A 22,815-nucleotide genomic window follows, 5' to 3' on the forward strand; every position below is an offset into this window, starting at 1 on the left:
GACGGAAGACTACTGCGACATTCTTCCCCCGCGACGTCTGGTGGGGGCGGGAGGAATGCGTTGGTGTTCAGAATTCTTGGTGAAACTATCTGGCAACCCTAAGAAAAGTGTCCTTTTGTTCCTTTGCAACCTGTTGGTTGATCTAGTCCCTTTTTGAAGTCCTGGCCTTCACACCATCCTGTGGCAAGGAGTTCCACAGGTTTACTGTGGCTGCGTGAAGAAAAGCTTCCTTTTCTTCCTTTGAAATCTGCTAGTGTATCTAGATCCTTATAGAACCCTGTTTGAAGTCCTGGCCTTCACCCCATCCTCCGGCGAGGAGTTCCACAGGTTGACTGTGTGCGGCGGGAAGCAAAACGTCCTTTGGTTTGTTTGAAACCTGCTGCCTGTTCATTTCATCTGGTGACCCCCTCGTTCTTATGTTACGTTACCCTGGTGAAGCCACCCTCCTCTCTGTATTTCAGACTCTTCCAGAGGTAACGCCAGAGATTGTCCTAGACCCGGAGAGGAACAAGACCGTCTACAGGTAAGGCGCTCCAGGATGTGATGTGAGAATGGCATTTCTCAAAGGTGACCACCAGGAGCTTTTCGTGTAGGTGATGGGGGGCGGGGGATAACTCTCTCCTACCCTCCCTGTTGCTCCTGACCTGCACCGCCTCTGGAGACAGGTGGAACATGATGCTAGAGGACCAAGGTGAGTTCTTGAGTCACCTTGGCGTGGTGAACCAGCAGGGCTTGGACTTCCGCCCTGGGAGGGGTTGGGGAGCTAACTCTTGCAGGAAACGTTGGGAACCCATCCATCCGGCCTTGGGCTCTGGTTCTGGACACAGACCCCCATCTTCCCTCATGTGATGGTGGGCCCATACCCTCCCCATCTCCCGGCCTTCTCCCATTCCGGGGCAAAGTCCATACTGAGGGGGTTGCCGATATCCATGATATAAACACCCGTGCGCATCTCGCTTTTCACAGCCAGCGGAGAGCCCGTGAAAAGACATCCTCCTAGATCTGTGAACCTCCCTTTGCCCAGATTCCCAGCGAGCTGGTAAAAAAGGGGTGTCAACGACCCATTTCCCTAGGAGGGTGGGGAAGCTCTAGAATGGGTTCCCTAGGGAAGTGGTGGAATCTCCGTCCATAGATGGCCTGGCTTGACGAAGGTCTAGCTAAGTGGATTGAGTTGGGATTGGTCCTACTTTGGACTTGATGAGCTTCTGAGGTCGCTTCCCACCCTAAGCTTCTACGAGTCTACTTGCAACAGCCTGCTTTTTCGGAGGCGGCGCAAAGAAAGACCCATAGAAATCCGTTCCTGTGATGCGTTTTGCCTCCAGAGATTCGGCCGTGTTCAGTATTTTTGGTGAAACTACCTGGCAACCCTAAGAAAAGCGGCCTTTTGTTCCTTTGCAACCTGCTGGTTGATCTAGTCTCTTTCGGAAATCCTGGCCTTCACATCATCCTCTGGCGAGGAGTTCCACAGGTTGACTGTGGCTGCATGAAGAAAAGCGTCCTTTTCTTCCTTTGAAACTTGCTAGTGTATCTAGTTCCTTATGGAACCCTGTTTTGAAGTCCTGGCCTTCACATCATCCTCCGGCGAGGAGTTCCACAGGTTGACTGTGGCTGCATGAAGAAAAGCGTCCTTTTCTTCCTTTGAAACTTGCTAGTGTATCTAGTTCCTTATGGAACCCTGTTTTGAAGTCCTGGCCTTCACATCATCCTCTGGCGAGGAGTTCCACCGGTTGACAGTGTGCGGCAGGAAGCAAAACGGCCTTTGGTTTGTTTGAAACCTGCTGCCTGTTCATTTCATTGGGTGACCCCGAGAATCTGGAGGATTCTGGACCCCCAACTACAGAAAGGAGGTGGACGCATTGGAGAAGGTCCAGAGGAGGGCGACCTAAATGATTCGGGGGCTGGAGCACATGACCTATGAGGGGAGGCTGAGGGATTTGGGTTTGTTCAGTCTGCAGAAGAGAAGAGCGAGGGGGGATTTGAGAGCAGCCGGCAACTTCCTGAAGGGGGGTTCCAAAGAGGATGGAGAGAGGCTGTTCTCAGTAGTGACGGATGCAGAACAAGGAGCCATGGGCGCAAGTTACAGTGGGGTGGGTCTAGGTTGGATAGTAGGAAAAACGATTTCCCGAGGAGGGTGGTGAAGCGCTGGGATGGTTCCCTAAGGAGGTGGTGGAGTCTCCATCCCTAGGGGTGTTTAAGTCTCGGCTTGACCAACCCCTGGCCGGGTTGATTGAGTTGGGATTGGTCCTGCCTTGGGCAGGGGGCTGGACTTGATGACTCCTGAGGTCTCGTCCAACCGTCCGGTTCTATAAAGTGAATGAAGTCGTGTGGGGTTGGTGGTGACTCCGTGAGGCCACCGGAAAACCTGGGAGGATCACCGGCCTAGAAGCGCTGTCCAAGCCTGATCTCTAGTTCACGGTCCCATCCTCCCTCCCCAGGGCTCACCTCCCTCACGCCGGCTCCTTCCACTGCGCCGAGACGGGCCTTGGCTTTGAGGTGAGCGCGGCCGTGACGGTGGAGTACAGCTACGGCTCCTGGGCGGAGAGTCTGAGCCCGTCGGCTCAGGAGAACTGGATGGTCGCTGGCCCCCTCTTCCACATCCGGGCCGAGCCCCACCGGGTGCGCGCCGTGCACCTGCCCCACTTCGTGTGCCTCGCAGGTAGGGCAGAAACGGGGAGCCGCGGGGGGAGCCGCCCTCTGCAGCCAGCGGGGCTCGGGGAGGTGTCGAACTCCCTCGACGGCCCAGGCGTGGAGGGGGTCGGTCGGTGCCGGTCAGTCTGGTCTGTGAGCAGCAAAAAGTCGAGGACCTACGGCGCTAGAGCGCCGGGTTGCCTCTCCCTCCTCTTCCTCGTTTTCCGGGCTGGCCCAATTCAGTTCGAATCCCCTCAGGATCGAGTGAGGATTGGTCCTGCCTTTGAGGCCCCATCTCTGCTCCTCCTCTCCCCCACCGAGGCCCCGCCTCCTGGCGAGGCCGGAAGCCAAAACCGGACCACCGCCCCGGCCGCTAAAGAAACTATGTGGGAGGAGGCAAAAGACCCACATGGATCGGCAGTTGGCTAACCCTAACCCTAAGGTCATATCAGGCCCCGTGAAACTTCATATTTATTAATAATCGGGGGCGAGCGCTGAGGTAGAGAAATGTGTCCCGGCCCGAGGCAGTACGGCCCAATGGCCACAATCTGTAACAAGCTCTAGAGTCCAGGGCAGCACAGCCTAACGGTGAGAGTCACAGGGGCAGTAGACCCGGCAGGGTGGCTTGTGCCCACCCTACACCACCAGGACCCAAGCGGGGGAGTAATACACCACGCGTCCAGAGAGAAGCCCGCCGCCACACAATGAGCTCACGCGGGCGGGAGATACCACGTCCTGCCCCGTTGCTTCGGGGAACCTCAGTAGCAGGTCCTTCTCCTCCACTAGCCAGCCCGGACTGAATAGAGCTGCTCCCTTTTATACTGTTCCAGCCGTTGGAGCGTGCCCAGTGCGGCTAGGGGGCGGAGCTTCTTCTGCTCACAAGTTCTTAATCCCTCCTGGCCCTTCTGTGAGGTATGCCCACCCTGTCACAAAGGGACACGTTATCGAGGCTGGCCAGGGCCAGAAAACTAGGAGGAATTTCTGAGGGATCTAACTCCAGTCGGTGAGTGATTAACAGGACGACAAATATAATGAGGACAAATGCAAAATAAAAGGGAAAGGTCTTGAGTTGGAAATGAATACGGAGACGATTACTGTGTCTTTGGGATAATCCGTCGTAAAGGAGACAGCGAAGAGGAGGAAGGATAAAAGACTATGAAACACAGATCGTAGGGATTGAAGACTTCAGTTCTCCTGTCCCACAGAGCAAGGGGCATGCGATGAAATGAAAAGGTGGCCAACCGAAAATTGATCCATGGACATCGTTTTTCCTATGACCTGTAATTCGACTGCGGAACTCTCTGGCATAGGAAGCTGTTAAGGCCAAGAATTTAGGACTCGCTGAACACAGAGCCGACATTAGTGGGATAATCCTTAGATCCAGGGTTCTGTCATCATTACCGATAACAATGCTGGTGGGGACGTTAAACCTGACAACTGGGACCGGAAGTGGCAGCCCCCAGCTTGCCTGGCTCCAGCCCCCAAGTCTTTGCGGTTTCTTTTGCAGACGGAGCCGACGAAAGCTTGTGCCGCATTGCCCATTTTGAAGCTGGCCAGATGACCCCTGAGCGACCCACGAGCATCAACCGCTTTTTTGCCGTCCTGAAGAATCCCAGCTTCTCCCAGCTTGGCGTACTTTGGAGAAAGCTACGGTCGGCCTTAACATTTATCCCCATCCATTCCCTTGTGCTGATCTACCGGACGCTCAGCATGGCAGACGTCACGCTCCACCTCTACCTGATACCTAATGACCACTCACTGAAGAAGGTAAAATAGTTTGTCAAAGGCTGGAAATTGGTGGCAGCGGTGGGATTACTTAATGGTTTCCTGTTGTGTTCACTCCCTCTGGGCCATCTGAGGCTGGAAATGGGTAGCAGTGGTGGGATCACTTGATGGTTCCGTCGTGTTCACTCCCTCTGGGCCATCTGAGGCTGGAAATGGGTAGCAGTGGTGGGATGACTTGATGGTTCCGTCGTGTTCACTCCCTCTGGGCCATCTGAGGCTGGAAATGGGTAGCAGTGGTGGGATCACTTGATGGTTCCGTCGTGTTCACTCCCTCTGGGCCATCTGAGGCTGGAAATGGGTAGCAGTGGTGGGATCACTTGATGGTTCCGTCGTGTTCACTCCCTCTGGGCCATCTGAGGCTGGAAATGGGTAGCAGCGGTGGGATGACTTGATGGTTCCGTCGTGTTCACTCCCTCTGGGCCATCTGAGGCTGGAAATGGGTGGCAGGGTTTGGTCAAGCAACAAAACCCAGCTCTTCTCCCACTGTGATCACTTTCCACCCATTTTATTTCCTGGGAGAGTTGAGGGTTAAGAGATACGGCGTTCGCCCACTGAAGAATTGGTGACATACGCGGGCAAAGGGCCTAAAAGACACACTCACCAGAGGGCTACATTGACAAAGGTCAATTGTTCCTCAGGTATAACAATGTTTTGCGTTCACAGGCCATTGAAGAAGAAGAAACAACGTGGAAATCAACGCATGTGCCCAAACCTCCTCAGACCAACCCTCTGTACTTTGGGTCTCGGTACCAGGTGTCCGGTTTGGAAAATCTGGAGATCACGCCAGCGGTAAGTGGTCCTCTCCCGGACCAGCATGGAGGAAGGAAACATTGGGATCCTCAGAATCCACCGGACGAGGATTCCGAGTGAGCGTTAGCGCTCGGAGTACATCAGATCCTTCACTGGTGCGTCTTGTCCCCGGGAAAAGGGTTCAATTAGGAATTACAGGCTACATCTAGACTATTTCGAAAGAGGGATGTAAATCGGACAGATCAAAATTGCAAATGAAGCCGGGATGTGAATTTCCCACGCTTCATTTGCATAACGGCGCAACCGCGCGCTCTGTCGAGAACGGGCTTTTTGAAAGTAAAACTGCCATCTAGTCTCGGCTCTTTCGAAAAAAAATCCTTTTCCGAAAGAACCAGGAAAGTTCATTTTTTGGGGCGTTACGGTTCTTTCGAAAGGGGTTTTTTTCCCCCCGAAAGAACCCGCCTAGATAGCAGTTTCACTTTCGAAATACCAGTTTTCGAAAGAACGTCCGGCCGCCGTTATGCAAACGAAGGGCGGCAAATTCAAAGCTTGGCTTCACTTGCAATTTCCATCGGTCTCGTTTACATCCCTCTTTAGAGGGAGGTCGTTTAAACGTGCCCATAGTAGGGTCCTTGATGGGCTGGTCAGCCTCCCGCTAAGGTGAAGACGAAAGTCCAACCCCACGACGCTCCATTTGGCTATAGACCAGTGGTTCCCAAACTTTTCGGCATCATGCCCCCCCCCCAAAAATAGCAAAACGTGAGAAAAAAAAAAAGAACATTGTCCTGCCCTTTTAAGAACAGAGTAGGCATTGCCCTTTTAAGGGGGCCATTTTGAAATCTGCCCCAGCCAGCCCGAGCTGCACATGTTCTGGTGGCTGAGCAGACAGACCTACTGAGCTCTTTCTTGAGGGGGGGCAATTGATGGGGGGGGCTGGGTTGCCTTGAGCCCCCCTCCAATTTCTTCATGGCCCCCCCAAGGGGCACACCCTTCAGTTTGGGAACCCATGCTGTAGACCCTCCCTGTTGTCCTCCGCCGTTCTCCCAGGCATGAACAAAAACGGAAAAGGGACCCAAACCGTCAGCCCCCACCGGGACTCCCAGCCCTGTCCCCAGAGGGCGTGTGCTCTTCAGGGTTGGAGGGGAGGAGCTAGCTGGGCCCAGTGCTGCCCTTTAACCCCGTCCTTCCCAGTGTGGAGGTTGTATGCCCCACACAGTGTGCTTCGGAACGACGGAGATGTCAACGGCGGCTCTACCGCCTTTGCCGAGAGTCCGTTGGCTTTTCGCCCTTGCGGGAGAGGCTCGTGGCTTTAGCCCCTGAGGATCTTGCGTGCTCAGCTCTGGGAACTTTCAGGGACGCCTAGGATGGATGAGCCGTGGTGGTTCCCAACTCCTGGGGTTGATGGAGGCCTCGCCCATTGGGTACAGAAAGTCCAAGGCAGCTAGTCTTTCACAAGCCAGAGCCTCTGTCTAACCCGGACCTGGCTGGTCCCCCGGCGAGTCCCTCGTGGTTGGAGCCTGGGGCTGTCCGTTCCCGCTCTTGGCTCCGGAGGACGAGTCTCCCAACGCCTTCTCCCTTTTGCTTCAGCAACTGGACTTCTGCTACTGGAGCCCCGGGGAGCAGCAATCGTTTGTGGAGATCTACACCCGGGAAATGAAGAAGGAAATCCAGCTCAAGGTGAAGGGCCAAGAGGACGGCAGCTTGGTCTGGGAGACCTTGGTGAGGCCAGGTAGGTCCAGTGACTTGTGACTCGTGAGGGCCCTCAACCCATTCACATCAGGGGGAGACTTTCCGTTGACTTCTTTGGCTTGTGGCCGTCAGAAGTGATTTCTCCTGCACCAAGGCCAAACCAAGCTGTGGCCCAAACACTGCTAGGCACCCTCCCCCACATCCAACCAGGGTGTGCCCACCATGCCCGCTCCGTGGTGGGACTCATAGAATCCTAGAATGAGAAGGACCTCGAGAGGTCGTCAAGTCCAGTCCCCTGTCCTCACAACAGGACCAAACCCACCTAGACCATCCCTGGTAGATGTCTATCCAACCTATTCTTCAATATCTCCAATGATGGAGATTCCACAACCTCCCATCTCCTGTCCCCACAGCACGACCAAGCCCCATCTAGACCATCCTTGGTAGATGTCTACCCAACTTGCTCTTCAATATCTCCAGTGATGGAGATTCCACAACCTCCCATCCCTTGTCCTCACGACAGGGCCAAGCCCCGTCTAGACCATCCCTGGTAGATGTCTGTCCTACCTGTTCTTCAATATCTCCAGAGATGGAGATTCCACAACCTCCTGTCCCCTGTCCTCACGACAGGACCAAGCACCATCTAGACCAGCGGTTCCCAACCTTTTCCAGGTGGGAACCATTTTGACAATTCAGGAAAACTTGGTGACCCAGGGCAATTCAAAAAAATGTGTGAACGGCTCCTTAAAAGCCACCTTGGTCCTGCCATGAGGGCAGGGGACGGGAGATTGTGGAATCTCTATCGCTGGAGGTATTGAAGAGCAGGTTGGGTAGACATCTACCAGGGATGGTCTAGATGGAGATATTGAAGAGCAGGTTGGAAAGACATCTACCAGGGATGGTCTAGATGGGGCTTGGTCAGACACTTGGCGACCCTTTTGAAATGTAATGGCGACCCATATTTGGGTCCTGACCCATAGGTTGGGAAACTCTGGTCTAGATCATCCCTGGTAGATGTCTATCTGACCTGCTCTTCAATATCTCCACTGATACAGATTCCACAACATCCTGTCCCCTGCCCTCATGGCAGGACCAAGCATGGTCTAGACCATCCTTCGTAGATGTGTATAGAATCATAGAACACTAGAACTAGAAGGGATCTTGACAGGTCATGAAGTCCAGGTGCCTGGCAGGACCAAGCCCCGTCTAAACCATCCCTGGTCGATATCTACCCAACCTGTTCGTCAATATCTCCAGCGATGGAGATTCCACAACCTCCCATCCCCTGCTCTCATGGCAGGACTAAGCCCCAACTAGACCATCCCTGGTAGATGTCTACCCAACCTGCTCTTCAATATCTCCAACGATGGAGATTCCACAACCTCCCATCCCCTGTCCTCACGACAGGACCAAGCCCCATCTAGACCATCCCTGGTAGATGTCTACCCAACCTGCTCTTCAATATCTCCAGCGATGGAGATTCCACAACCTCCCATCCCCTGCTCTCATGGCAGGACTAAGCCCCAACTAGACCATCCCTGGTAGATGTCTACCCAACCTGCTCTTCAATATCTCCAACGATGGAGATTCCACAACCTCCCATCCCCTGTCCTCACGACAGGACCAAGCCCCAACTAGACCATCCCTGGTAGATGTCTACTCAACCTGCTCTTCAATATTTCCAGCGATGGAGATTCCACAACCTCCCATCCCCTGCTCTCATGGCAGGACTAAGCCCCAACTAGACCATCCTTGGTAGATGTCTAACCAACCTGCTCTTCAGTATCTCCAACGATGGAGATTCCACAACCTCCCATCCCCTGTCCTCACGACAGGACCAAGCCCCAACTAGACCATCCCTGGTAGATGTCTACTCAACCTGCTCTTCAATATTTCCAGCCATAGAGATTCCACAAGCTCCTGTCCCCTGCTCTCAGGGCAGGACCAAGCACCATCTGTGGTCCCTACAGGGAGGGGTGTGGATAACAGTCTTCCCCCAAGGACAAGGGAACCCTTTCATCAGGCCCCATCCCGGAGTTTAATGGGACTGTCATGGGGATGGGGGTGGCATGCCTGGTCTCCTAATGATGACCTCTAGGGACAGGGGAGATGGAAGCTACAAGTCTGCTGGGGGCAGACTCATTCATCTCTAGTGCCGCTAGGGTCCGTGGGCCTGTACCAGTGCGGGTCAGCAGGCGGCCCTGCTGACCCCCTACACTGGCTCGGCATAACCGGAACGTCTCGTCCCTGGGTCAGGGCGGGGCAGCAAACCATCGAGCCAGTCTGTAACAGTTTGAGACTCAGGCCTGCCCACGGGCCGAGCAAGGGTAGCCACGCCAGGTGTGGCGATCAGCAGGGATCCGGGCCACAAGGCACTGCCCCCTCGACTTCCGTCTCACCGGCCGGCGCGACGTTGGCTTTCCCTGGGCTGCGTCCTAGTTCCCCTGGGAGCCTACCTGCTTCTCAGGGTCCTCTGGAGTGTCCATGAGTTCAGGGCCCAGGCCCGGTGGTGCAGCCCAGTCTCCTGGTGCGGGCTCTGGTCCACTCGGTGCCTGGCGTGGTTCGGAGTGATGTTGGCCTGCCTCCCAGAACCGGTCATCCCTCAGATGTCGGGGCCATTGGGCATCCCTCCTGGGGAGGCCAGGAAGCACATCTGGACTGCTTTCCCTGCTCTTATAGTCCTGGCCCCGCCCTTCTGCTTCCTGTGGGAGGGGCTAGGTAGCTCTAGCTCCACCCACCAAGGGGTCTTATGGAGGGCTTCCCCTTCCGGGTCAGCCCTATTTGGCCTGGCAAACCCATGTGTCCTTCTCTGGAGCACCAACCCTGCGAGGCGAGTCCGCAGTCTCTCCCCTTCGTAACCCTCAGCTGCCCTCCCGCCCTGACGCTCCAGGATCTGGAGACGAGGACTTTGTATGGGGCAGGAGTTCCCCGGGAACGGTCAGGGAGCAGGGGCATTGGTTAGGGGGCAGGAGGAGCAGCGGGGGTTAAAATAGGAGGTGAAGGTTGTGGGGGGGTCTGTCAGGGAGCAGGTGGGTTGAATAGGGGGCAGGAGATCCCAGCGAATCGATGGAGATTCCAGAAACGATCTTCGGAAGAACGACCAATGCTTTAACGGTTATGTCGGGGAAGGAAGCTCCCCCAGTCTAGCTTTAAGGACAGGTCGGACAGCGGGCGAACCAAGAAACTCTAGAAATCAGACACTGCCCTCAGCCTCTGATAGTCCCCCACGAACGAATCAACCAGGCACTCAACTAATTCCTCGCTTGTCTCTTCCAGGGGATGTAAGACTTCCTGCTTCGCCCTCCATCGGGCTCCCAGGTCAGTGCGATTTTTTTTTTTAACTGTGCTTTGGAGTTTCCACAGTCTGCGCCCATTCCTGTCCTCCGGCTTGAAGCATAGACACGAGGGCACCGTCTCTATCCCCGTGACCACAAAACCCTTGTTAAGGTTGCCAAGAGGCATCCGTTCCCACTGCGCTGCCGAAATCGGAGCAGAATGCCAGGAGTCAGCAACAGCCAAAACCTTTGAAAGCCAAGAAACGCAAAGTTAACGTTTTAAGAGGATTAAAAAACCACAAAGTGTTCAAAGTTTTTGAAAATGCCCCAAACAACCTTAACCTTAACTCTGCCCTTTGTGCCACCGCTTCCTGCCCTAGGCACAGAATGTACATTGACACCAATGTTAAATATTCCTTATGCTGTTCTTTGCCCTCTGCATGGAGTAAGTTTGCTCTGGGTGGGGTAGAGATGCTCCTACACTCGTTTGGCCACACTGAGCTGTGACATTTCTCCGCTCCCCTTGCTGGCTAGCTTTATTACGCCTCTGATCCTCAGTCTCTGTTGTGTTTATCCTCACCCACCTGGTGTGGGAAGGCAGAGCTGTTGCCCAGCTGGCAGAGCTGAGTGACTTGCCCGAGGCCACACCGGAAGTCGGTGGCAAACCAAGGACTTGATCCCTGGTCTCAAGTTGGTGCCCGAACCTCTGCCCAATCTCTCCTTTGCCAGGGAGGTTACTCTACAGCAGTGTTTCGTAAACTTTTTACGACTGAGGAACACCAAACAATTTTTTTTTATGGGGAACACCAAAGATTTTTTTGTTGAGGAAAAAAAGCCCCCAGGGAAAAGTTGAGTGAAAAAAAAAAGAGGCTTGTCCCTTTAAGGGCAGCCATTTTGAATTCTGTTCTCTCCACAGCACAGCAGTGGTACCATGGAACACACTTTAAGAAACACCAATCTAGACCATCCCTGGTAGATGTCTATCCAACCTGCTCTTCCATATCTCCCATTAAAGGCGGCCATTCCCCAGACCAAAAAAAAGGAGACTTATGCCTTTAAGGGCAGCCATTTGTTGACATAAAAAGGAGGCTTATCCCTTTAAGGGCAGCCATTTTTAATTCTGTTCTCCTCCGCAGAACATCCTTTAAGAAACACTGCTCTACACTCTAATCAGTGCCACTGCTAAGAACTGGTTTCCCGGTTCCCATCTCAAACCTTCTCCCACATGGTGATCCCCTTAACTCTGCCCCACTATGGAATGGCCTGAACCATTAGCAGGGGTGCCCTAGACCATCAAGGTTGGCTCAACTCAGCAGCCCTCTGATGACGTCGGATGTCTTTACCTACCAGAAACGTGCCCCGTGCTTTGGCCTAGCGGAGGGGAGGGACTGGGGAAGGAGGAGGTCGTGTCTCTCATGTACAGCAGCATAATGCAGGGCTGGTGTCTCCATTAGGGGCGGCCTTTGTGGCGAAGCACCGGCTGCAGCTCCGCGATCGAATGGGGCTGCTCGAGTCCGTGCTGGCCCGCTTCCGGGACGCCCAACTCCTCAACAGCGAGGAAGAGGAAGAGGTGAAAAGCCACCAGACCAGCAAACGGCGGAACGATGCCTTACTGCAGCTGGTGGAGAGGAAGGGGATTCGGGCACAAGAGAAGCTGTACCAAATCCTCCGGGAGACAGACCCATGCCTCGTAGAGGACTTGGAGGCATCCCAGTAGGGTCAGGAGAACTTCCTCTTGGCCACAAGCACTGAGGTCTACTGCCGTGGCCAGTCGTCACGGAGAAATATGTTTGAGGAGAGATTTTCAAGCCACGCCACTGGGCCACCACCACGAGGAGTCGGAAATCTGTGGGGATTCCCCTGCAGAGCGGACCCTCTGACACGTGGCCACCAGGCCTCACCGAAAGCAGCCCTGACTCCTCATCCAGTGCTGTCACTCCTTCCCTAGCACAGGCGCTGCTGTGGATGCTCTGGAGAACGTCCAGTGGAGGGCAACCGAAACGAGGAGAGGCGGAGGGATCTGGGCTTTTTTGGTCCACAGAAGAGCGAGAGGGGATTGGAGAGCAGCCTTCAACTCCCTGAAGGGCGGTTCCAAAGAGGATGGAGGGAGGCTGGAGATGGCTGGCAGAACGAGGAGGAGGTCTAGGTTGGAGATGAGGAAAAAATTTCCCAAGGAGGGTGGGGAAGGCCTGGAACGGGTGGAATCTCCATCTCTAGAGATTTTGAAGGTCCAATGTGACCAAACCATGGCTGAGATGAGTTAGGGTGAAGGGCAGGAAAATGGGCCATTGAGGCCGAAACGGGGCTACCACCATGGCCAACGGCATGACGGCTGTTGCCGTGGAAATGTCTCCCTGGCACCAGGAACCATGAAAATAGCGTGGACTCGCCATCCCTAGAGGTTTTGAAGGCCCGGCTTGACCAAGCCCTGGTTGGGTTGATTGAGTTGGCTTGGTCTTGCTTTGGACTTGATGACCTCCTGAGGTCTCTCCCAACGCTAGGCTTCTACGAGTCTACTTTCAACAGCCTTCTTTTTCGGAGGCTGCATAGAGACCCATAGAAATCCATTCCTGTGAAGTGTTTTGCCTAAGGTAGATCTAGAAAAGTGATTCTTCCCCTTGATTCGGCTCTGGTGAGGCCACATCTGGAGTGGTGTGTCCTGTTCCGGGCCCCCCGCTACAGAAAGGATGTGGACGCATCGGAGAGGGTCCAGCGGAGGGCGACCAAAATGATGAGGTGGCCTGAGCAGACGACCTATGAGGAGAGATTGAGGCATTTGGGTTTGTTGGGGCCGAAAGGGCATGACCGCTGTTGGTGTGGAAATGTCTCCCTGGCAACGGGAACCATGACAACGCCGTGGACTCTCCATCCCTAGTGGTTCTGAAGGCCCAGCTTGACCACGCCTTGGCTGGGATGACTGAGTTGGGGTTGTTTCTGCTTTGGGTAGGGGGTTGGACTCGATGACTCTTGAGGTCTCTTCTACCCCTAGGAGTCCGTGACACCTGTAAGAACTTTTCAGTAGAGTCATGCCTCATCTCAAGTATCACCTCCTTCGCTCCTCTTCCACCGCAGTCTCGCTTTTAGAGACCAGGCTAAAGTCTTCCTCTCTTCGGACAGTCACTCTCCCGTAGGACTCAGAACGTGATCCGTTCAGCATTGGGGGATTCCGGGTTTAGCCCTCATCGCGGCAGACAGAGAGACTCCTCACCGAACTAAAACCAAACGGCCGCTGATATCCAAGCGATCGTGACTTCATCGCGTTGACCGTGTGCCAACAGGACGGTACTTCTGAAGGGTCCACTTCAGAAGACTACTCGAGAGTCGTTGTGGGTCGTTCTTTGAAAACTTCCACTCAGTGTGAAGCGGCTGGCAAAAAAAGCCAACAGAATGTGCAAAATCATTAAAAAAAGGGATAAGAGAATTTACTGCCTCTACATAAAATCGTGGGATGGCCACATCATGAATATGGGCGTACAGATGTGGTCTCCTCATCTCCAAAAAGTTATATTGGCATTGGAAAAGGTTCAGCAAAGGGCAACAAAAATGATTCAGGATTTGGAGCGGGGATCCATATGAAGAGAGATTAAAAAGACGGGGACTTTTTAGCTTAGGTTATGTCTAGACGACAGGCTTTTGTCGACAGAAATTTTGTCGACAGATACTGTCGACAAAGCTTCTGTCGACAAAGAGCGTCTAAACTACAGCCAGTTCTGTCGACAAAGCAAGCCACTTTGTTGACATGACAGTGTAGACGCACAGGACAGCGTACATGCAGTAATGGCTTCTGTCGACAGAACTCTGTCGACAAACGGCGTTACTCCTCGTAGAATGAGGTTTACAGCCGTCGACAAAACTGCTGAGTTCTGGGGACGTTATGTCGACAGAACTCAGCGGCAGTGTAGATGCAGGTATCGTTTTGTCGACAAAAGTCCACTTTTGTCGACAAAACCCTGTAGTCTAGACACACCCTTAGAAAAGAGGAGAGATGGGTGGATAGGAGAGAGGTCTGTAACATCGTGACTGGGGTGGAAAAAGTGAATAATGAAAAGTTATTTACTTGCTCCCACAACATTTCAACCAATAGGCAGCAGGTTTAACACAGACCAAAGGAAGTTTTTCGTCACACAGCGCAGTTAACCTGTGGAACTCCTCGCCAGAGGATCTGGTGGTGGCTAGGACTTTAACAGGGTTCAAAAAAGAGCTAGATTATGGAGGTTAAGGACTGTTGCACTTCCAGACACCTACTAAGGAACAAACCTGGATGGGGGGGGGGGGAGCTTTTAGGGTTGTTTATTGGTACAGATTCTTCAGAAAAACGGGATACTCTCATACATCACATTCATGCTGGCAGTTTTTTCAGAAAATCGTTTCATCCTCTCAAAACGAGGGTTACAGGGATGCTGAAAAAACATGTCGGCTCTTCCGAAAAACATTTTGCAGTATCCCGGAAAAACTCTGCAGTCTTGACGTTCCCTTGGCTGGCACCAGCTCTTCTGGATGTTCTGAAAAACAAAAAGAACATTTTCCGGGGAGGGCAGGGTGGTAGGTTCAAGTCCCGCACCCGGGAAGAGGTGATATAAAGGGCGCCCTGAAACTAAGGCAGGGGAAAGGGTTCCCGGGTGGCCTAGAGGATCGGGAAGGGTGATAGGTTCAAATTCTGCCCACGAGGCGAGGTGGGATAAAGGGATATAACGTGCCTGGGGGGCACATTATATCTTATAAACACTCCCCTCCTTTACAAGTATTCTTCACACAACGCATTGTCAACCTGTGGAACTCCTTGCCTGAGGAGGTTGTGAATGCTAGGACTATAACAGAGTTCACCTTTACAAGTTTTCTTGCTGATTTCTTTATCTGCGCGCTGTTACCCAATAATTAGCTATGTTGCTCTGTAAACCAGCCAAGCCTTCGTAACTGCCTCCCTCTGTGGGTTCCAGGTAAAGGATTCCCACTGCTCACTATTAAATTAACGGGGTAATGTGCCTCAGTTTCCCTTTTATACAGCAGACCAAGTTTTTAATAGCCTAGCTATTGCGAAGCTTTAATTTTTTTTTTCCAGAAAAGCAGAAGCAATTATTCGTCATCCCCTCCATTTATTCACAGTAACAGAGAAGTGTTGCTGCTATCGCAATTTTCCTTGGTGCTAGGTGTTGGCCGGTTATCATTCCCGCAAGCCCAAACGGTTTTCTCTTCCCGAAAGAATAATTTTCAATGTTGCAGGGTTACTCATTAACGCTATGTTTACTCCCACGTTAAACACTAACATTAGCATCACGTTTCTGAACACGTGGGTGTTTATAAATATCTTGTTATATACCAGGCCTTTTATTTCGACAATTTACTCCTGAGGACAGTGTGTGTTATACCCTCTTGAAATCTTTGAATAGCAGACCGCTTCTATCCCTGTACGGTCACTTAGGATCTGTCTAGGCTACGGGGTTTTTTCGAAAGAGGATATGCAAATTCCCACGGGTCTTCTTCCGATCTCACTTTCGAAAGAGGATCTTTCAAAAGCAAAAGTAGCTGGGATACTTTTCTTCGGGGAGGGTGGAAAACTCCTTTTTCGAAAACACAGCCTTAAAAAAATGAGGTTTACGCGGTTTTTCCGAATTTTTTTTTCTGAAAAAACTGCATCCAGACTACTTTCGCTTGCGAAAGATCCTCTTTCGAAAGCAAGATCCGTGGGAATTTGCATATCCTCTTTCAAAAAAAACCCCGTAGTTTAATCTCACACACACACACAGACACACACACACACACACACACACACACACACACACACACACACACACACACAGACACACACACTTACTTTCTGGCTTGCTTTCAGATCCAAAGTTATCAGCAACCCAGAGACCTAGTCTTGAAAACAGACACGGTGAACGTCCAGAGTTCTGATTACTCTTCACTTTCAAGTCCTGCTTCCAAAGCACACAGCAAACACACAACCCCTTGTGGCTTCTTGCTGGAATCCATGTGGTGTGTCTCAGATTTTATGTACCCTCATCAAAGCAAGTACCTTTCCTATCTAATTTCTATCCTATGATCCTTATCTGCTTCTTTTAACTATCCGATCGTTAGGTGCTTATAGATTACCCGTTCTGCTTACTTGTTTTTCCCTTTGATATTGTCATACCTTCTGCTCCTTGTTTCCCGCCCCCTTCCCTCCTCTTCCTTCTCCCCAATTTATTTTGTGTCTGCACATCCTAAACTCAAAACTCCGGTCATCTGAAGAACTGGGCTGTGCCCACGAAAACTCATGATAACAGCTACAAGTTTTGTTAGTCTATAAAGTGCTACCCGACCATGTGTTGTTTTTTAAGTTTAGCCTGTAGAGACTAACTTGGCTACCCTCTGAAGCTTCCAGTCTGATTTTTGTTATCCAAAAAATAAATCCAGAACCCATCCTCATTTTCTTGGGTTTGGCTGCTCCAAGGACCAGCCACAACCTGGTCTATCACAAGATATTGAATCTTATAAAGCACTGAAGTACGTTAAGGATTAAAAGCTGAATACCAAAAGACAAGCAGCATTAGTTATCTGCCTCTGGGGTGTACCGTCACAAAAAAAAGCACTGTTCGTGAACAATATGGATTCTAAGCTAAATGGGGCCTGGTGGCCTTGGGTATGAGAAATCGCATTGTACTACAGATAACATACCAAAGGCACAATAAAACGCTCAACGAAGTAGAACTAAGAAAGCCAAGGTCAGGGAAGAGGAAGAAGCATAGGAATATGTCTCGTCAGACACCAGCGAAAAGGAGGAAGTGGGATCGTGTCCAACTGGTTACAAGGTCTATCAATCGCTATTAGCCAGGCTGGGTAGGAATGGTGTCCCTAACCTCTGTTTTTCTGGGAGTTGGTGGCAGCAGTGGGATCTCTTGCCAATTCCCTGTTCTGTTCCCTCCCTCTAAGGCATCTGGCATTGGCCATTGCCAGCAGACAGGACACTGGACTGACCCAGTCTGGCCGTTCTGATGAAGCTGAAAACAAGGCTGAGCCAAATCACATGGGGGGAAGAAATTGCTCAGAAAAATCGGCATGGGAGTTACGGACATCCTTCGAGACACGCACGAGAGACAATCGTGAAAGAAGGCCAGATTGGTTAAAAACTCCATCCTGGTTTAGAAGGAAAGGGACAGCAGCTATCCTACAAAAGGTAACAAGCAAAAGAAAGGGGGTGGTCGAAGGTAACAAATATCAATCCGCAGCTAAAGTGGATATGGAAGCAAACAGACACAAAAACATAAGGCCAGCCAGACTGAATCAGACGGTCCGTCTAAGCCCAAGGATGCTGTCTGCCGATGCCCCAGAGGGAGAGAACACGGAATCATCATGTGATCACAGAGAGATGTCCGGCTGGCAGTGGACCACGTCAGGTCCAAAAAAGAACCCTTTACTTTCGTCTCTTGTACAGAACGAGAAGGAACTAGCCAAATTAATGATCAATAATAAGAATGCCAGAATGGCCAGGCCAGGTGAGACCAAAGGTCCATCTAGCCCAGTATCCTGTCTGCTGACAGAGGCCAGTACCAGGTGCCCCAGAGGGAAGGATCGCAACAGGGAATCCACACTTGATCCCTCCCGTCACCCACCGACAGACAGACAGACGCTAGGGACACCATTCCTACCCATCCTGGTGAATAGTCATTGATGGACCTAACCTCCATGAACGTATCTAGCTCTTATTTGAACCCCTCTTCAAGTCCTAGCCTTCACCACATCCTCCGGCGAGGAGTTCCACAGGTTGACTGTGCGCTGAAGGTACGTCTAGACTATAAGCCTCTTTCGAAAGAGGCGATTTCAAAATACGACCGCTCCCCGAGTTACGACCACCTCCACTTACGACCGCCCGCACTTACGACCAAAGTGGTTGTAAATGCAGATCCGAGTTACAAACGGCGATCCGCGCTTAAGAACAGCGCGGTCGCCATGTAACTCTATGGGATCCGAGTTACAAACACTTCGAGTTACGGACCACGTGTTGGCCCGTAACTTGTTCGTAACTTGGGGTGCGGCTGTAATCTTTCCAAAAAGCCTTTTTCAAAAGAGAGTATCTAGACAGCAACCAGTATTTTCGAGAGAGAGAGACGCTTTTTCGAAAGATCACTCAGGCAGTCGGGATGCTCTCTTTCGAAAAAGCCCCGTTTGTGGTCAAGAATGACTTTTTTTGAAAGAGCACTTTCGAAAAAAGGCGTTCTTCCTCGAAAACCTCCTTTACCACGGTCGAAAAAACGGCTGTGTTCTTTTGATTTCGAAAGACCGCGGCAGCAGTCTAGAGGCAGGTCAAGTTTTTAAAAAAGAAAGGCTACTTTTTTCGAAAAAACCCTGCGATCTAGACACACCCTGAATCAATAATAATAGTACGGAAGCGTCCAGTAAATATTCTGCCCTGTATTTGGGAAGACCAGAAGCTGGGGTCGTGTCAGACAATAACACTTCTTCCATCCCGCTCCTATCCCGGAAGACGACTAGACAGCTAGTTTTCAATCATCAAGTCGAGTTCACTTCTATTCAACAGACGGGTGGGCAAATAATTTGTAAGGGGGAGAGCCACTCCAAGAATTTGGCTGCGCTCTTCCATGATATGAACAGACGAGGACTCGGTCTTCTCCCGGCCAGCACTGAACATCTGTAAATTCAATTAGCACGATCCAGAGATTACCCTGCTGTGCTTACGTGAGTTTCTTTCTACAGGGCAAACGTGGGGCATAAAAAAACCAAACAGAAATTGACCACTTTCTACACGACTGTGTAACTGAAATCAGTGGATCTGACAGTGTAGAAAACACCCACCAATTATTTATAGGAATGACACTCTAATGTTTAACAGCGCGATTAATCGGGATTCATTATTTTAATCCTTGACAGCTCTAGTCAACAGGGTCAACCGAACACGCTGGGTCATTCAAGACCTGTCTGTTTGACTTTGCCCCTCGGCAAGAAAATGCAGCAGCCGATCCAGGACTCGATCGAGGCAGAATTAAAGGAGGGTTGTAGAATGAACACGAATCAATGTGGAAGAATCCCGGTGAAATATGCAGACGACACCAACTGGGGGTGTGGTAACGTCTCCAAAAAGCAATTAACCCTTTGCCGCCGGTGGGAGAGAAGAACATCAGAGTGGCCAGACCAAAGGTCCATCCGGCCCAGTATCCTGTCTGCCGACAGTGGCCAATACCGGATGCCCCAGAGGGAGGGACACAACAGGGAATCCTCACGTTTCCCTCTTCTGTCATCCATTTCCAGACAAACAGAGGCTAGGGACAGCCAGGGTGGGTAGGAATGGTAACAGCCATTGATGGACCTAACCGCCATGAATGTATCTAGCTCTTCTTTGAAAATCCTAGTCTTCACGACATCCTGTGGCAAGGAGTTCCACAGGTTGAAGAAATACACCTCCTTCTGTTTTAAACCGCAGTGACAGATGTTAGCCATAAAACCAGGGCGGAAAGTAGACGCCAGGACTTACCTGTGTGTTCTGCCTGATGTCCTTAACAATAGGGGGTGGCGTTGGGACCCCAGAAGAGGTGGGGCAGAGCAGGGGAGACACACTCACCAAACAGTCCTTCTGGGCTGACGTCCGGGAGCCCGGGGTGGTGGTAGCCAAGCATCTGGGACCCTTTTAAATCACCCCCCACCCCCTCATCAATGGTAGCTGCTCCTTTTGCTCCCTCCTGCCGGTAGGGTCCAGCTGAGGCATTGCTGGTGTCCCCACCAACAGGGGCAGCAAATTTGGCCATGGGTGGGCCAAATTCTCACCAGCCCACTTCCACCTCGGCATAGAGCTAACCCAGAAGAGCCTCTGTTCTCCGTACCACCCATCTGTAAAATGGGGGCATATGGTGGGGGGGGGGTCTGCCTCCCACCCCCGGTGCTGAGAGGGCAGAAACAGGCCTAGTCCGCCAATTAAGCAGCAACGAGGAGCCTTGATTAGACCCGAGCAGAACTGGGCCAGAGCTGGTAGCCGGGAGGAGGTTTGTGGGTCCTAGCCTGGAGGGATGGGGGGACCCCGAACAGAACAGGGTAGAGAACAGTGCTCATAGGACTGAGAGTCAGGAGCAGCTAGAGAGGGGACTGTGCGTTGGAGGGTCTCTGGGCCTACGCCGGGGCGGAGGACACCACAGAAGGGGACTAGCAACCGGGCCGGCGGCTGAGTCACCAAGAGGAGGCACCTGCAATGGGGCTGGGACCCACAGCTGCCCTCTGGGCCTGTGGGAATCAGCCTGGTGCCCCACAGGGTGGTGGAGAAGCAGCCATGAGGTGGACAACCCAGTCCTGACACACTGGGGCCGGCTCACAGCTCTGACACGTTGGCCGGACGCCAGCGGAAATTTCCGTGCCCAAAGGACGGGGGCTGAGGCGGCCTCAGCTGTTGCCCGGACGGGGAGACGCTCCGAGCGGCGGGCGAGACCACCTCAGCGGCCCCAGGCTGAATGAGGAAGAGGGCAGGCTGAGGAACCTTCCGGAATGGAGGCTGGGCTGAGGAACCTTCCGGAATGGAGGCTGAGGGGGAAGAACTAGGCCCGGCTTGTTCTTACACAGCTTCCTTGGCAACGGCAGGGCCCTGGCGGCGTGGCAACATTGAGAACAATACCGGGGCTTTAGGGCAGGGTGACCGCGGCAGCCGCTGAAAACGACGGCTGGCTATTTTCCAGCCTCAGGACGTGGAAAAGGCTATCCCTCGACAAACACCACCAGGGGGCCCGGTCCAGCTTCCGGGCCATAGGTGGGGCGTGTCTCCTCTTCAGTCCTGCTCAGGGTGTCTCAAGGAAGATCCACAGCCCCTCCATCGCCTTGAGCGCCCCAAGAGACGTGGGGGTCGGTACTTACCGGCAACTCTCCGTAGGGAGGCCCTGAGAAGATGAAAGGAAACGACCTATTACCGGGCGTCTGGTTTTCGACTGGAGAACCCAGATGAGGAGGGACCTTGGCACTGAAGACTAGACTATTATAAGCCCAGTACAGGAGCACAAGTGCCCATGGTTAAGCAGCCTTCTTCCTGCCCTAGCTCCGGAAGGTTCTTAGAAGACATTTACGGGGAAATTTGAGCTAAAAAACACCACAGAACACGAAGAAAGCTGTACACAAACTTTACAGGACCGCCAGAAACTTGGCCACACCCACAATAAGTGGACATCCAGCTAACTCAAATCGTGCCGGACCACGGAGGTTGCCAGACCAGAGCGTGCCGGATTAAAGAGGTTCAATCTGTTCTATGCCTTCTCCAGTCCTCCAGCACCTCACTCATCGTCCAGGAGGTCTTAACACTAACAGCTAACGATTTTGTGGCCCGTTCTGGGCACCGCATTTTAGGAAAGCGAGGGAGAAATTGGAGAAGGTGCCGAGAAGAGCAACCAAAATGCTTCAAGGCCTAGCAGACATGAGCTATGAGAGAAGACGGAAATAATTGGGTTTAATTTGGAAAAGAGGAGACCGAGAGGGGACATGAGAGCGGTTTTCAAGTACCTAAAGGGTGTTACAAGGAGGAGGGAGAAAATTATTCTCCTTGGCCTCTGAGGATCCAACAAGAAGCAATGGGCTTAAATTGCAGCAAGGGAGGCTGAGGTTAGACATCAGAAAACACGCCCTAACTGTCCGGGTGGTTAAGCACTGGAATACATTTCTCTTTTTCTCTCTTTCTTTATTCTTGCTTCCCTCTCTCATCTTTTTCTCTCACTTTTTCCTTTACTCTAGTTCTCTCTCTCTCCTTTTCTCTCTTTTCTTTCTTTTTTCTCTCATGTTTTTCTTTTCTCTTTCTTTTCTTTTTCTTTTTCTCTCTCGTTTTTTTCTTCTCTCTCTCTTTTCTTTTACTTTTTTCTCTCTCATTTTTTTCTTCTCTCTCTTTTCTTTTTTTCCCTCTCATTTTTTCTTCTCTTTCCTTTCTTTTTCTCTTTTATCTCGTTTTTTTCTTTTCTCTGTTTCTCTCTTATTTTTCTCTTTCCTCCCTCGTTTTTCTTTTCTCTCTTTTTCTCTCTCCTTTTCTCTCTCACTTTTTTCTTTTCTCTCTCTTTCTCTCTCCTTTTTCTCTCTCTCTCCTTTTCTCTCTCGCTTTTTTCTTTTGTCTTTCTCTCTCCTTTTCTCTCTCGCTTTTTTCTTTTCTCTCTCTCTCTCCTTTTCTCTCTCGCTTTTTTCTTTTCTCTCTCTCTCTCCTTTTCTCTCTCTCCTTTTTCTTTTCTCTCTCTCTCTCCTTTTCTCTCTCGCTTTTTTCTTTTCTCTCTCTCTCTCTCCTTTTCTCTCTCACTTTTTTCTTTTCTCTCTCTCTCTCTCCTTTTCTCTCTCGCTTTTTTCTTTTCTCTCTCTCTCTCTCCTTTTCTCTCTCGCTTTTTTCTTTTCTCTCTCTCTCTCTCTCCTTTTTCTCTCTCCTTTTTCTTTTCTCTCTCTCTTTTTTCTCTCTCCTTTTTCTTTTCTCTCTCCTTTTTCTTTTCTCTCTCCTTTTCTCTCTCGCTTTTTTCTTTTCTCTCTCTCTCTCCTTTTCTCTCTCGCTTTTTTCTTTTCTCTCTCTCTCTCTCTCCTTTTCTCTCTCGCTTTTTTCTTTTCTCTCTCTCTCTCCTTTTCTCTCTCGCTTTTTTCTTTTCTCTCTCTCTCTCCTTTTCTCTCTCGCTTTTTTCTTTTCTCTCTCTCTCCTTTTCTCTCTCGCTTTTTTCTTTTCTCTCTCTCTCCTTTTCTCTCTCGCTTTTTTCTTTTC

The 22,815-nt window shown here is 51.5% G+C and overlaps 1 protein-coding gene across 2 annotated transcripts in view; it reads left to right on the forward strand.

Moving 5' to 3' along the window:
* Positions 1–22,246, forward strand: part of LOC102445807 (NACHT, LRR and PYD domains-containing protein 1a-like) — a 61,087-nt gene extending 38,841 nt beyond the window's left edge. Inside the window, exons 8-14 of one of the 2 annotated variants that reach the window (XM_075897862.1) lie at positions 462–523; positions 2,436–2,656; positions 4,136–4,395; positions 5,077–5,202; positions 6,751–6,892; positions 10,129–10,170; positions 11,582–22,246. In XM_075897862.1, the coding sequence (XP_075753977.1) occupies positions 462–523; positions 2,436–2,656; positions 4,136–4,395; positions 5,077–5,202; positions 6,751–6,892; positions 10,129–10,170; positions 11,582–11,844 (1,116 nt within the window). In that variant the 3' untranslated portion in view covers positions 11,845–22,246. The remainder of the gene's footprint in view (positions 1–461; positions 524–2,435; positions 2,657–4,135; positions 4,396–5,076; positions 5,203–6,750; positions 6,893–10,128; positions 10,171–11,581) is intronic. The other variant, XM_075897863.1, reaches the window with a different exon arrangement.
* The last annotated feature ends 569 nt before the right edge of the window (positions 22,247–22,815 follow it).

The sequence above is a fragment of the Pelodiscus sinensis genome, chromosome 15, assembly GCF_049634645.1.
Source record: "Pelodiscus sinensis isolate JC-2024 chromosome 15, ASM4963464v1, whole genome shotgun sequence".
NCBI lineage: Eukaryota > Metazoa > Chordata > Testudines > Trionychidae > Pelodiscus > Pelodiscus sinensis.